The sequence below is a fragment of the Alternaria conjuncta genome, assembly GCF_024043145.1.
Source record: "Alternaria conjuncta strain BMP 0040 chromosome Unknown scaffold_6, whole genome shotgun sequence".
In the NCBI taxonomy this organism is placed as follows: Eukaryota; Fungi; Ascomycota; class Dothideomycetes; order Pleosporales; family Pleosporaceae; genus Alternaria; species Alternaria conjuncta.
This window is the reverse complement of record NW_026250095.1, coordinates 383,344-396,244: the sequence shown is the minus strand read 5'-3', so window position 1 is coordinate 396,244 and position 12,901 is coordinate 383,344. Positions and strand designations below refer to the sequence as shown.

General features: G+C 53.2%; 6 protein-coding genes across 6 annotated transcripts; 3 read left to right on the top strand and 3 right to left on the bottom strand.

The window, feature by feature from the left end:
* Positions 1-36: 36 nt before the first annotated feature.
* On the top strand, positions 37-1,698 carry J4E85_004509 (uncharacterized protein; the record flags this gene model as incomplete). The annotated part of the gene is made up of 3 exons (XM_051468765.1): positions 37-181; positions 246-398; positions 461-1,698. The coding sequence occupies 3 exons, from the start codon at positions 37-39 to the stop codon at positions 1,696-1,698; spliced, it is 1,536 nt and encodes a 511-aa protein (XP_051326980.1).
* A 241-nt stretch (positions 1,699-1,939) lies between these two features.
* J4E85_004508 (uncharacterized protein) lies at positions 1,940-3,474 on the bottom strand (the record flags this gene model as incomplete). The annotated part of the gene is made up of 2 exons (XM_051468764.1): positions 1,940-3,365; positions 3,440-3,474. The coding sequence occupies 2 exons, from the start codon at positions 3,472-3,474 to the stop codon at positions 1,940-1,942; spliced, it is 1,461 nt and encodes a 486-aa protein (XP_051326979.1).
* Positions 3,475-4,003: 529 nt separating this feature from the next.
* On the top strand, positions 4,004-4,570 carry J4E85_004507 (uncharacterized protein; the record flags this gene model as incomplete). Its single annotated transcript, XM_051468763.1, has 3 exons — positions 4,004-4,060; positions 4,127-4,261; positions 4,316-4,570. 3 exons carry the CDS (start codon positions 4,004-4,006, stop codon positions 4,568-4,570), a joined length of 447 nt encoding a protein of 148 aa, XP_051326978.1.
* A 134-nt stretch (positions 4,571-4,704) lies between these two features.
* Positions 4,705-5,216, bottom strand: J4E85_004506 (uncharacterized protein; the record flags this gene model as incomplete). Its single annotated transcript, XM_051468762.1, has 2 exons — positions 4,705-5,103; positions 5,175-5,216. 2 exons carry the CDS (start codon positions 5,214-5,216, stop codon positions 4,705-4,707), a joined length of 441 nt encoding a protein of 146 aa, XP_051326977.1.
* Positions 5,217-7,445: 2,229 nt separating this feature from the next.
* Positions 7,446-9,626, bottom strand: J4E85_004505 (uncharacterized protein; the record flags this gene model as incomplete). Its single annotated transcript, XM_051468761.1, has 2 exons — positions 7,446-9,220; positions 9,275-9,626. The coding sequence occupies 2 exons, from the start codon at positions 9,624-9,626 to the stop codon at positions 7,446-7,448; spliced, it is 2,127 nt and encodes a 708-aa protein (XP_051326976.1).
* A 1,904-nt stretch (positions 9,627-11,530) lies between these two features.
* On the top strand, positions 11,531-12,481 carry J4E85_004504 (uncharacterized protein; the record flags this gene model as incomplete). The annotated part of the gene is made up of 2 exons (XM_051468760.1): positions 11,531-11,740; positions 11,849-12,481. 2 exons carry the CDS (start codon positions 11,531-11,533, stop codon positions 12,479-12,481), a joined length of 843 nt encoding a protein of 280 aa, XP_051326975.1.
* Between the last annotated feature and the right edge of the window lie 420 nt (positions 12,482-12,901).

Below are 12,901 nucleotides of genomic sequence, written 5' to 3'. Positions count from 1 at the left end.
CTTTCTGAGTCTTTGTCACGATCGACGCTGCCCATGATGTTGTCAGCGGAAAAAGTCCAGGACGAAGCCAGTCTCTCGACAGACAGCGGCAGAGGAGTCGGCGCTGCGACAGCCGTCCCACGCGAAACCGGAATCCTCGCCAAACTACGCCGATTCGAAGAGCGATTAGATGCGAAACTAGGTAAGTTCTGACTGTACGAAGTGCATGTGAGACATATACTGACTTCGTACCTCTTTCTCTGCAGGCATTGAATCCGAAGCCATCAGTCGCAAACTGCCAGAAGACAAGGGCGACGTGCCATGGCACCACCAGCTCAACATGTTCTTCCTCTGGGCCTCGGGCACAATGAACACGTCATGTTTCGCGACGGGGTTCCTTGGACATGAGTTTGGTTTGAGTAAGAACGTACCGTTTCCCGCGCACTTGCAACAGCTCGACTGATTGTTTCATGTTTTGCAGCGCTTCGCCAGAGTATCGTCATTACCATCTTTGCGTCTATCCTTGGTGGCGCGGCGACAGGTTTTGCCGCCACTTTCGGTGCGCCGACTGGGCTGAGGCAGATTTCCATGTCGAGATATGCGTTTGGGTGGTGGCCTAACAAGGTTATTGCTGCTCTTAATACTATTGTGCAGATTGGCTGGGCGTCTGTGGCTTGCATCACGGGTGGTCTGGCACTGACTGCCGTAGCGGATGGCCATATCTCGCTGATCGTTGGTATCGTCATCCTGGCCGTGGTTGCTACGCTTATCTCATTCGTCGGTCTGCGAGCTATTTTGGTCTACGAGCGCTACGCGTGGTTCGTCTTTTTCATCATCTTCATCATCTTCTTCGCCGAGACGGGCAAGTATACCGATAACAGCAATACGCCCAAGCTAAAGGGAGCGGACCTCAGTGGACAGGTTTTGAGCTTGATTGCTATTGTCTACGGTAGTTCTGCATCGTGGCAGACCATGGCATCCGACTACTACGTCCACTACCCCGTTAACGTCTCCCGCTGGAAGGTCTTCCTCATGACCACCTTCGGTATCGCTATTCCTACTTCCATCGGTATGCTGGCGGGCTGCGTCGTATCATTCGGCATGAACAACCGACCAGACTGGCAAGAAGTGTACGACAACGACGGCCTGGGCTTTCTCATCCAAACCATGCTTTACCCACGCGGTTTCGCAAAGCTGATCCTCACGCTTCTGGTCCTTTCCGGCATCAACGTAAACGTTATATCCATCTACAGCGCCGCCATTTCTTGCCAGCAATTTTCCCGTCCTTTTGCACGCGTTCCCCGCTTCATCTGGATTCTGGTCTGTTTCGCTGCCATCCTCGGTCTCGCTATTGGTGGCCGTGAGCAACTGAGTGTTTACCTGCAGAACTTTCTCAGTCTGCTCGGCTACTGGACTACTCAATACTTTGTCATTCTGTGCAGCGAGCACGTTATCTTCCGTCGTATGAACTTCGATAATTACGACTTAGATGCATGGAACGATCCCAGTCGTCTGCCGCTGGGTATTGCTGCCGGCACCGCCTTCGCCATCGGAATCGTCGCGTGGATCCTTGGCATGGTCGAAACGTGGTATGTCGGTCCGCTAGGTGGGCTCATCGGAGCTGACGGTGGTGACATTGCGAATGAGTTCACATTCGTTGTGACTGCCCTGGTGTACATACCTGCGCGGTATCTCGAGAAGAAGATTGTTGGGAGGTAGGGATATGGGCTGCCAGAGTAGGAGCATTGTAAGTGTCTAGGCACGGCACTGCCAAGAAAGGCTTCAGACGTGTTGATGACGAAGAATCGATAACTCATCCATGGTCAGACCTTTTGAGAGTGACTTCGTACTTCGACTGCACAGGAACTGCATCATATTAGTGAACGCTGGGCCAGCTGCGACAAAGCGGCGCAACTCTCGGTTTCTCGACTTACACGTTGCCAGTTACCTATGAGTACCTTCAAACTTCCCAAGCTCTCTTCGCAATCGTATACATAGCGTCTCCTTTCAGCAGGCTGACCATCCATTTGCCATCCGGAGACTCCTCGCCGCCTAATGCCTGCCCGGCGGTGATCACAGCCCACTGTACCATGGGTGAGACAAAGTCTGTATCTCCTCGCGCACGTTTGTGTTGCAGATAGTCAGTGATGCAGCGGGCAATATTGAGCCCTGCTGCACGGATGGCAGGATAGTAAGAACTCTCGGTCACAACATCCGCGCCTGTGCCGCCCTGCATGTGATCGCTCGGAATGTCTTGTGTGCCGTTGGTTTTGCTTCCTAAAGTCGCCATGACACGGAGGGTGTAGATCAATGCGGTGTTGTACAACATCAGCATCCGTGCAACAGAGTCGCTCATGAACCGGTATATAATGCGTGGCGAAATCTGGGTACTGGTCGGATCAAGACACTCTTCTTCGATATGGACGTTCTCCTCATTGCTATCCCATCGTCGTTTCCACGCTCGAAGAAAGACTAAGGTCCCATCTGCCTTGCATTGCATTTCCTGTCGCCGTTGAATATAGCTTAAGCCAGACGCATGCTGAAGCTTGAAGAGCTCGTCACTCGCAGCTATTAGCACCGAACAATCTGCGAGCACGTCATGCAAGTCTTGTTCATCTGGAGTTTCCAGCGAGAGCGCTGTTCTCAGTACAGCTTTCCACTGTGGTCGCGCAAAGATTGATGGCGTTCTGTTCCTCAATGATGCTATCAGTATCATATGCCGCACACCTTTGTACAGCTCAAGTGTCCGAAATGACGCGTGAACCAGGGATGCTGGGTCACGTAATGCCAGGAGCTGCTCCATTCCAAGCATGTGCTTGAGCCAATTTCTTGGTCCAGTGGGCATGAAAAGTTCAAGCATAGCCAATAGAATGACGGAAACGATTACGTCGTCATGCATACGGCGTTCTGGCTGGCTCAAAGCCTGATTCAGCCGCTTGAGAGCTACACCATGTATGGCATAACCTTCGGCGAGGATCCCACTCTGGTGATGCTGCGCGCCGAAGAAGAGGGTTGCAAAGCTGAGTGCGGCTTGAACAAATAATGGGCTGCTTGCTCCTCTTACGGCGTAGTTGTCCGTGACAATGTCTGAGGGCTGAAGTTCCTGTAACCCTAGGTCTATGGGACCGTTGGGTAGAAGATGGCGGCGTGCATAACATATGCAAACTTCTTTGTCGTTGAATTTAGGCCTGATTTCAGGGAGGTCGAAGCGGTGTTCAGGAGATTCCGAGGTAGACTCTTCTACTTCTTGCCTCTTCCAGACAGTCGTTACAGGCGGGTCCGCCGCCTTGCTCTTCAACTTCTGTGACCTCCTAGACTTGACGATTTTGCCTTGCACAAAGACGATCGACTGTGGACCATCGCATTTGAAGCCAGCCTTTTCGCATCTCTGACATGTTGGGCGAGTCTCATCTTTAGTAGGGTCAGCCTGAGGTCTAATGTGCACGACGTTGGCGCTTACCGCACTTGATACGGCGCCTGCGGCAGGTTGAGCATCCTTTCGAACGGCCGGCTACATTGACCATGATCTAGACTTTGTTTTTGCGAGATGCATGTGGATGAGACGAATGCGGTACATTGGACGAGGTGGCTGAAGAGGCAGGCGGGGAGGTCATGGGCTGACATGGGGGGACATCGGCCTAATCTGGGTCAAGCTAAACCGCTTGCGGCTCATTGGGCGAGATGCCTCGACCCCTAAGACGTGCCGCACCGCCCCTTCTTGCGTTCTTCCATCAACCTTCCAACGCTAACGCGCAGAGAGTCTCCCAGACCCCCTTGCAGTGTAAAGCCACACTGATATGTATGCGCGCATTGAGCCGCAAAAGGCATAGGTATATCATGATATCTTTCGTCCGCTCACCAGCTGTAGATATGGATTCGTACGAAGGCGTCACGCTATCTGCGATAAATATCATCACTGCATCTCCTATCGTCACATTAAGGTTCGAGTTTGTCTTCGTCGGAACAAATCCTATCCATTGAACTTACCAAGTGATCGTCGCTCTTCGTCTGCCACCTCACAGCTATGACAGTCACAGCAAGCATCGACATCGCATCCTCACCGGAAGCCGTCCGCGCAAAAGTACGAGCTTCACCTTTTCCGGCCTGATACAAAGCTTATCAGTTGCAATGCTTACGAGATTCCCAGTTTCTCGACTTCGCATCCCTCCCCAAATACCACAAAGGCTTCTTCGCTTCTCTGACCCCACTCGGCCCCGTCGAACCCGAGAACAAGATACGCGTTGTCTTTTCATCGGGACAAAAGATGTATGCTCCAATAGAAGTACGTCATATCTGTATTTGACTATGACGCGACATTGTCTAATAGAGTTCGTAGCATAACACACCAACCTCTTTCGCGTGGACAGGGTCTATACCGCTTCTGTTCACAGGTACGCATTCGTTCACTTTTGAGCCAAGTAGTACTATTCCAGGTGGCACAAAGTTCACGCAAGAAGAAGTCTTCAGCGGCGCGCTGTCCTTTCTCATGGGTGAAAACGCGGTGGCACGAAAGTTCGGCTTCCCGGAAAAGACGAAGAAAGGATGGGAGGGCTACAACAATGACCTGAAGGCGTGGTGTGAAGCGAAGTGATGCACGCAACCGTTCGATGTCTATTGTTTCGAGTATCTGGAGTTGGGGAATTCCCTTTATGTTGAGTAGGATATAGACTGCCATAGACTTCCATGCGTAACGGTTCGTTCTCTTTGGCGCTCACGTTTCCTGTTTCATGCTTTGACCATGATCTTCCGCCCCTTGAATGCCACCCGAGCAGCAATAAGCAACAGCACACATCCGAATAACAAACATCCTCCGAACACCCACAAGCTAGCAAAACCACTCTTTTCTTGAATCGCACCTCCGATCGGCGTTCCAATAAGCAGTCCCACGCCCACGACAGCGAAGGCCTGACCCATTCTTGTGCCGACCTTGTCTCGCGCGTCACTACTCAGCTGAACTACAATGGCGGGTGGAAGCGAGACGAACGATCCAGAGAAGAAGCCGTAGAATGCCATGAGTACTATAATGCCGGCGGAGGAGGTGGCACCCATGAAGCATATGCAGAGAACGCCAGAGATGATGCAGCAGGGAATTACGACGTTGAAAGGGCCGAGTTTGTCGGAGAACTGTTACGGAGAGAAATTAGTAACTCCAGGCCAAACAAAAGTAGTATCCAGAGGGTGGCGGAAAAGCTTACCAAGTTCGGTACTATACGCCCAAAGACACTCGTACTATTCATGATGGCGAGGAGATAGAATGCCATACTCTCACTCGTAATATGTTCCTGGATAGCGTAGGTTTGTGCATAGAAGAACGGCATATATAAGCCCATGAAGCCAAGGAAGAATCCCGCGACCATGAGACTATATGACGGCATCCGGAATGCACGCAGGTCGAGAAGAGAACGCGATTCCGCCGGCAGAACCCGGACGCGCATGCAAACATTGGGTACAGTCATAGTGGCGAGGACAATGAAGCCGAGCACCCGTGTCGTCCAGGCGAATCCGATTTGAGAAATGAGTTTGTGGAATACAATGGGATAGATGACTCCGCCAAGCGATGACCCAGCTGCGGCAATTCCAATTACTGTTCCGATTCGGGTAGAAAAGTAGGTTGAAAGGATAGCCACACTAGGGATAAACAGACATCCAGTCCCAATACCGATGCAGAACGCTTGTGCGAGAAGGACTTGCCAGTACGTATGGCATAGACTGAGCATCATCTGGCCCAAAACCAACATGAAGCTTCCCACGATGAGCAGTGCGCGAAAGTAGCCTGCGTCATAGATGGGACCAGTGAGTGCGCCGACCAAGAGGAGCAGGAACGCCTGTATAGACCCGATCCAGGATATGGCTGAAGCACTCGAGCTGGCGAGCAAATTCGTTTCGTAATATGTTTGGAATGTTCCGAATGTGTTGATAATCTGTGCTGTAGGGTCAGTTCAGGTCTTTCATGAAGTCTGTACGTGGTTTTGACTTACGCCCCAAGAGTTAAACAACAGAAAAAACGCCCCGAGGACCTGCAGCCATGCCCACAGTCCACCATTAGGTATTTTGGACGCGTCATTCACATTAGGTTGACTCGATCGCGCAGGTTCCAGCCTGCTCTCGGCTGTATTTTCATCGTCCTTGTCCTCTATCACGCGCTCCTTGTGTGTGCTGCGCAGTGAATTCAAAGTCGCATACGATGGCTGATGTCTTGGATCCTTCGACGACTCCGCACTGTACTGCGAATTCAAGGTCGCAAGGGATGGCTGTTGACTAGGTCCGCCAAAGTTCGTCAACTCATAGGAAGCCGGTCCAGTCTGTCTACCGGGGTCCAGCGTCGATACGTTCGTAGGTGGCATACTGGGCCTGTTCCCGCTGCCAGTGCAGCTGTCGCGAGTGGAAGTGTTGTCGCTAGGTATCAAGACGGAGCAGTGGCCCGGCAGTGAGTGTCCAACGAGGTTCTTGTTCGAGAAATGGGGTCCTTAAAAACGGAAACTACCAGTAGCAACGCTTGCTGAGAGGCACACAAGCAGGAGATGACGGATAGAATAATCAAAGAGTTGGCAGAACGCGGACTTAGAAAGACGTCTAAACGAGACGTGAATGAGAGACAAGCAGCCCCAGGAGACCATATATCAAGCTTCGGAGTTGACTGGGGGCATCGGCTAGAAAGGGTGCAACACAGACCTGGGCTGCGCTACACTTCCTCCTCTTTCGGGCATATTCTCAAGCAACCGACGGCTCGCTCCAGCCTTGGAAGTTGAGGCTGAGGAAGACATGGCGAAACGTACTTGCTAAGGTTTGTCCAACACTCCGTAATCCAATCGGGGGATTTCGTTATGAGGAACGATCCGGTTTCATGCTTTAGTCAAAACCTTAGGGAGCACAGCCTTGCAGACAACGGCGCGCCACGTGCGCGGCAACAGGCACGTCATGAAACTTTCCTGATTGTTATCTCCGCATTACAGCCGTGCAATTCCGGCCGAGACAGGGCTGTATCCCATCGTCGTACCTTCCAAGAACACTGCGCTTCGCATATGTAGTCTGCTGATACCCTGATGCTATTTTTCCGCCCTTCAGCGCGGCCTATCTAACCCGTGAGATTTCATCCTCCACCTTTGTATACCGCGCTGCGTCTGATTCCGACACATTTGCCTAAGACGCCGCCACCATCGTAGAGAAAAGAAAACATTTATGCCGTAATGATGTACAAATCAAAGTCAAGCTGGCATGCTGTCATGATCTTGGGGAATATGCTTCGTCACATCGTAACGTACTTTTGGTGACCGTAGGAAAGGTTTTGGTGGAAGGACTCGCTCACAACGCCTGCGTGAACGCCCATGAACGCTCACTATGCTTACACCCTAAGGAAAGAACCGACCTGGTTTGTATGTCGCCGGCCCGAAAAGTCGTGCCGAATGTCGAATGCTGACATGGGAAAGAACTAACGTCGTCGAGGCTCCACTTGTTCGGACTGCTCCTCATGTGTCGCTGGCGACCCGTTTCGTCGCCAAGCGATGGCCGGAAGGGTGAAGAGATGATGGCTCGACTTGCTCCACGCGTTCTTCAAGATACACGTTGTTCAAGAGGCCGGCTGGAATGGTACCATCTTGGCTCGGCTTCAACTGGCCCGCCGATGCCTTTTGGCGCCGATTCTCACGCTCATTGACTACTTCGCGCAAGATCTTAGTGGCACCACTCCATCCGAGTTGATTCGCTGTTGCCCGATGATTGAAGAGCCGTTCCACGAGTGGAAGTGGCAGAGATAGCAGAATAGTCGACAGCACGACGGTCGCGTGGCTAGGACGGTGATCATCTTCCGGTGGCGCGTCACCGAACCGAATCTTGCTTAGCCTTGGGTTATGCGCGGCGTTACGTGGTTCAACGAGTGCTGGCAGACGTGGAGCATCTGAAAACTCTGGCGCTATCGCGTACAATTTGAAGTCGGCAGGGAAGGTGTAGGCGATGAACTCGAGAGCGTGATTGAGCAGCATTGAAATGAAGGGGTCTTCTGCATCGGGACCTTCACCTCTTGATCGTGGCCCAGAGCTGGCCTGCAGTGTATATTGCAGTACCTGCTCGACAGTATCCCATCGGAGAAGCATCCGTGCGATCTCAATACCGCGCGCCTGCATGCTAGGCATCTGGAGAGTCCTTGCTGCCGCAATGTAGCTCAGAACTTGTCGCATGCGCATGCGGGCGTCGTTGGAAGGGGACGCTTGGTCGTTCTCGTACATGTAAGGTGCAAGGCCGAACAGGAAGGTCTGGGCAGAAAGGAGCGGGGCGCCATACAGAACCCTGACAGCTTCCTCTAGGGATTCGCCGGTAGTGAAAGGGTCGAGCGCAAGGACATCGACCAGTCGGCGCGCGTCTCTGCTGCGGTGGCTGGGGGCCGGGCTGCGACGAATTGCTTCGGCTATGACAGGGCTCCGCACGACTACGATGCCGTGAACTGGTACTGACATCAGAATGGACTCAGGTGACCGAACTTGGAGGATGAAGTCGGCGAATTCGGGGTTGGCGAATTGGATTGACAAATAGCTGGCAAGTTCAAACGGCGACTCCTCGAGGCGTTCGGTAGGAGGGGCAGTGCCATTCTGGTAGGGCATGGCATGATGCTCGTCCCCGTGGTCTGATGTGGGTACCGTGTCGCCAAATTGTGCCTTGCTTGGTGACTGCGAGTGCGAGGTGCGGGTACCGTTTGCGACAAAAGCTGCCTGTTCCGGCGAGAAGTGACCGTTGGGAGGACCCGGATAGAGGACAGGACCGCTGGGAAACTGCGAGGGTCGAAACTCGGAGCCGTTTGCGTAGGCAGCTTCAGGCGGTGCGACTGCTTGTGGCGGCACATGCCAGGGCGCTCCTGCCTCTGAGGGATGCTGGGCGTGGCCGGGGAAGAAGGGCGCAAACTGCTGGGGACCGAACCCAGGCGGAGGACGTGGCAGCGCGTGCTGTTCGTGCTGGTGCAGCTCTGGCTCTTGAGGAGCCACAGGAGGTGCCGGTGACTCATTCGCGCTCTGGAAGACCAGAGCACCAGCACTGAGCTGGTGGCGGTGCGAGGAAGTGTGAGCGCTGTCGCTGCCTTCTGTGGGCGGTGTCTGCGTGTCCGTCTTGTTCGAGGGATAGAAGGGTGGAGGCAGGTGGGCGGGTATGGTCAGTTTGCGGTGCACTCCGTTCGTGGCAGGCTTGGGCTCGGCGCTGGGCTCCACGGGCGCGGGAGGCTTCTCGTCGGCATGGCCGTTGACGTGGTTGTCTGCATCTGGGGAGTTTAGTACGTGCTGCGTCAAAGAAGGAGCCGGTAGTGAATGCTCACCATGAGTGTCTGCCGGTGCCGAGTGGCCATTCTGCAACGGGCCAGGCGCGGCGGTTGCATCGAGCTCTCTCTTTTCTGCGCCCGAAGTGTTTGACTCTGGCGTAAGAGGAGTCTGCACCGCCTCGGCCTGCTGATTTTCAGTTTGCTCTTGTTCCTGCCTCTCGTGCGCGGATTGCGGCTCCGGCTGCGGCTTAGCTGGGTGGGCAACGCTGTCCTTGGTGGAGCCGTCTGGTGTGATGGGTCTGGCTGATGGCTGAGACTTGGACAGACGGTAGGGGATGGCAGGCACGATGCGCGAGCCTGGGCGCCGGTGCTGCTTCTGCGCCGTGGCTGCGCGTGCGGTGTCGGCCATGTTTGCTGGGGCGTGCGGAAGAAAGTGCGACTGGGGATTCGGAAGCGGCTCCAGGTAATTGCGGCCTGCTGCTTGTTGCCAATTATCCTGGAGCGCCCTGGGACGGGAGAAGTGTGCGGCGAGGGTATTTGCTACGTGGGGTTAGTCGACAGCAGAGAAGTCCAGGCAGAGATGGAGACATGGCTTCCCCACCAATTTTAGCTGCACACCTCTGACCTCATGGCCATAGCTTAAGCTCCATTTGTCATCCTCCACCGCCCACACTGAAACACCACCACTTTCTTTGTTCCCTTTTCTCTACATACGCGTTGTCGTCGTGCTGCTTAAAGAGACTAATCTACTGGTTGTCGGAAATTACGCCAGTACATGTCGTGCTGATGGGTCAGTGACAGTCAAGGAGGGTCTGCAGGCGGCGACGCTGCGATGCAAAGCAAGCTTCCACAAGAATGATATATTCTGTATGATACAGCGTATCGGCTGACTAGTAATGCAAGGGAATACTGTTTATCCGTTTGCTCTCACTCTATCTAGGTGGCTACCTGTGCATTCCTGCCGACAGCTCCAGTCGAAGCGACTAATCATGCAGAGCATCATGATATTCATATCGACTCTGAACTCCACCGGGTGTACCTTCCTGCTCCAGACATCAAACAGAACGCTCGAACTGGAAAGAGCCACTGACTGACCGCTGATGGAGAAGGCACTACCTCAAGGCAGGACGAACAGCGCTCCTTTGTAGGGCAGTAACGCCCCTCTTAGCCACATGGCACCCTTATCGCCATGGCTGTCCTTCCAAATACACCTCAATCTTCTTCCTTGCTATCGCACGATAAACCGAAATACTGCACCTACAGCTCCGTCACCTTCTCCCGTTTGCCCTATATTTCCTAGTCCAACATTGCCTTTCGTTACACCTCTAGCATGATCCTAGGACAGGCACAACCGATCCGCAATGACAGAACCTCGACGCGATTCTCCAAGCCTGCGCGCCCGTTGAAGGACGGTCGCTGCTCAGATTGTCGAGTACGCGACACCAGAGCCATTTCCGCTAATTACTGCTTGACTACCTGTCCTCATGAGCATGATTTCACTCCTACGCGTACGTTGGCACTAGATGGCATGCGCTTTGACGGCTTCTAACATTTATAGCGAACAAATTCAGCATCCTAGCAGAGCTCCAACACTCGCCCACCGAACCAAAGTGGAATTTCGATTTTGTTCCCACCACTACCGGAAGCACGAGGCGGCGAGGCAAACGGGGAGGAAAGCGCCATAGAAGCAAAGACTCATCTACCAAGGATACTGAACGATGCGAAAATGCAAACATTAGCGCGTTGTGCAAGACCATGGCTGCGTTGCGTCTTAACGAGGATGAGCCGATTAAACCAGGGATGGACGACACTTCTAGCCATAGTCGAAAGGCCGCACCTATCAATCCTCCGTGTTTCGATATCGACAGACCTTCTTGGGCCCCACAATTTCTTCCAGATTCAACAGCCACTGCAACAAGCCAGTCCCAGTCCTCCCAGATCAAAGCACTGCGGTCTCAAATGTCCTCTAATGGCGCAGCGACTAAGCGGCAGAATTCTCAGTTCTTCCCAATCTCCGCTTTTCTTGCCTGTCCCGATCTTTCAGGACGGTTTCCATCCAAGTCTAAATTTCTAGAATCAAAGGCTCCTGAAAAAGTTCCGCAACCCTCAGAGTCTTCAGTCCCTCCTCCTACATCCTCGTCCCACGCACAACACGCCGCAACAAAAGCAGCACATCGTGCACTCACTTCGAGGAGTCTACAGACCAAGCCTACCACATCCACTGACGAGTCAGATATCCAGCAAAAGGGACCACCTCTTCTCCCAACCGTGGCGAATACCCCTTGTACGCCCTGTCCTCTCAGTCTTGTCAACATGTCCTCCAACATGATTGAGCCAACCTTTGTATCCCCTTCTGGTGCATCTCAACCCACCGAACCCGAGACAGCGAATGGAAAAATTGGAACTCCATCCATTGCACATGGCCTTGGGCGGGAACCTCCATTTTTGGACGCTGAAAAGATGAACGTCAACCCGCGTTTTCACGGCTATTGGCAACGCCGTTCAATACCAACTCCAGCAAAGGTTCGTCAGTCGGAAACGCTGATGAGCTCGGGTCATGCGCGTATCAGGCTGTCACCGCAAGAAGTGACTGTTCCAGCAAAGCCCCACGCGCGTTGCTATATTCCTCAGCAACCCGGTCGAAAGTCCAAGTTCTTCGCCGACGGCAAACTCATCGCGCGCGAGAGCACCTCCACAGCCCAGCAGCCCGTACTCGGAACCCCATCGTTTGGAACAAGCTCATCCACTTCTCCTGCTCCCGAAAGCTCTTCTCGTCCACCCTTTGGGGACCCGTTCAAAACGTCGGAGGCAGAACATCCGTGGAACGCTTATCAATGGTATACTGCGCTGTCGGACAAGCCTGCAGCATCTAGCGCGTTCTTCTCAGATATTTTCACATCGCCCAATACGCGGAATGATGAGGACAGCATCCCACAGCGCTCACCAAACCTCGACATCAGCCACGTGAACTCCAAACCATCCACGCAAGACAATCACAGGGCCACAATCTCCAAAGTGCTTGCACTCCTTGAAGCTGAACATAAAGAAAGCGTCTCCAAATCAGACACCGATGACTTCGACACTGTTAGTCTTCTTTCCGAGTACGATATCATCGATCCGGTAACTACGAAGTCCATGGCGGATTCCTGGGAGGAAGTACCTACACCACCCGAGACTACGTTTGATGTCGAACCCATTGACGACTCCGACTGCGACGATGAAGATGACGAGTATTACTCTGAGTCTTACTTCCAGTCTCACTAGGAGGAGACACCCGCCACACCTACCAGTGCTGCACGATGGACGAGTGATGGTGCCAGCACGAGCGCAGTGGAATGGCCTACTTTGCAAGAGGCGATGAAATTGCGACATACTGGAGTTGACGAGAGTACGAGTCCGACGAAAGATGACGACGAGATTAGATATTGGGACGGTGTTACAGATTGGTTCATGTGAGGTCGCACGCTTGTATAGTGAGTGCGTCTCGTTGATGTCGACTTCGAGAGTGTTGCCGCTATGATGGTGTTAGTTTGGGATTCCGTGTGGGTCTGCTTGAATCGTGTTGCCTCTTTCTCTGAAATCCCTAGAACAATGGCAGTATACATTTGATCGTGCGTCTGACGTCACTACTGTGAGCTGATACATTGCAATGGTATCTTGCCATGGTCTCGACACACGCATAGA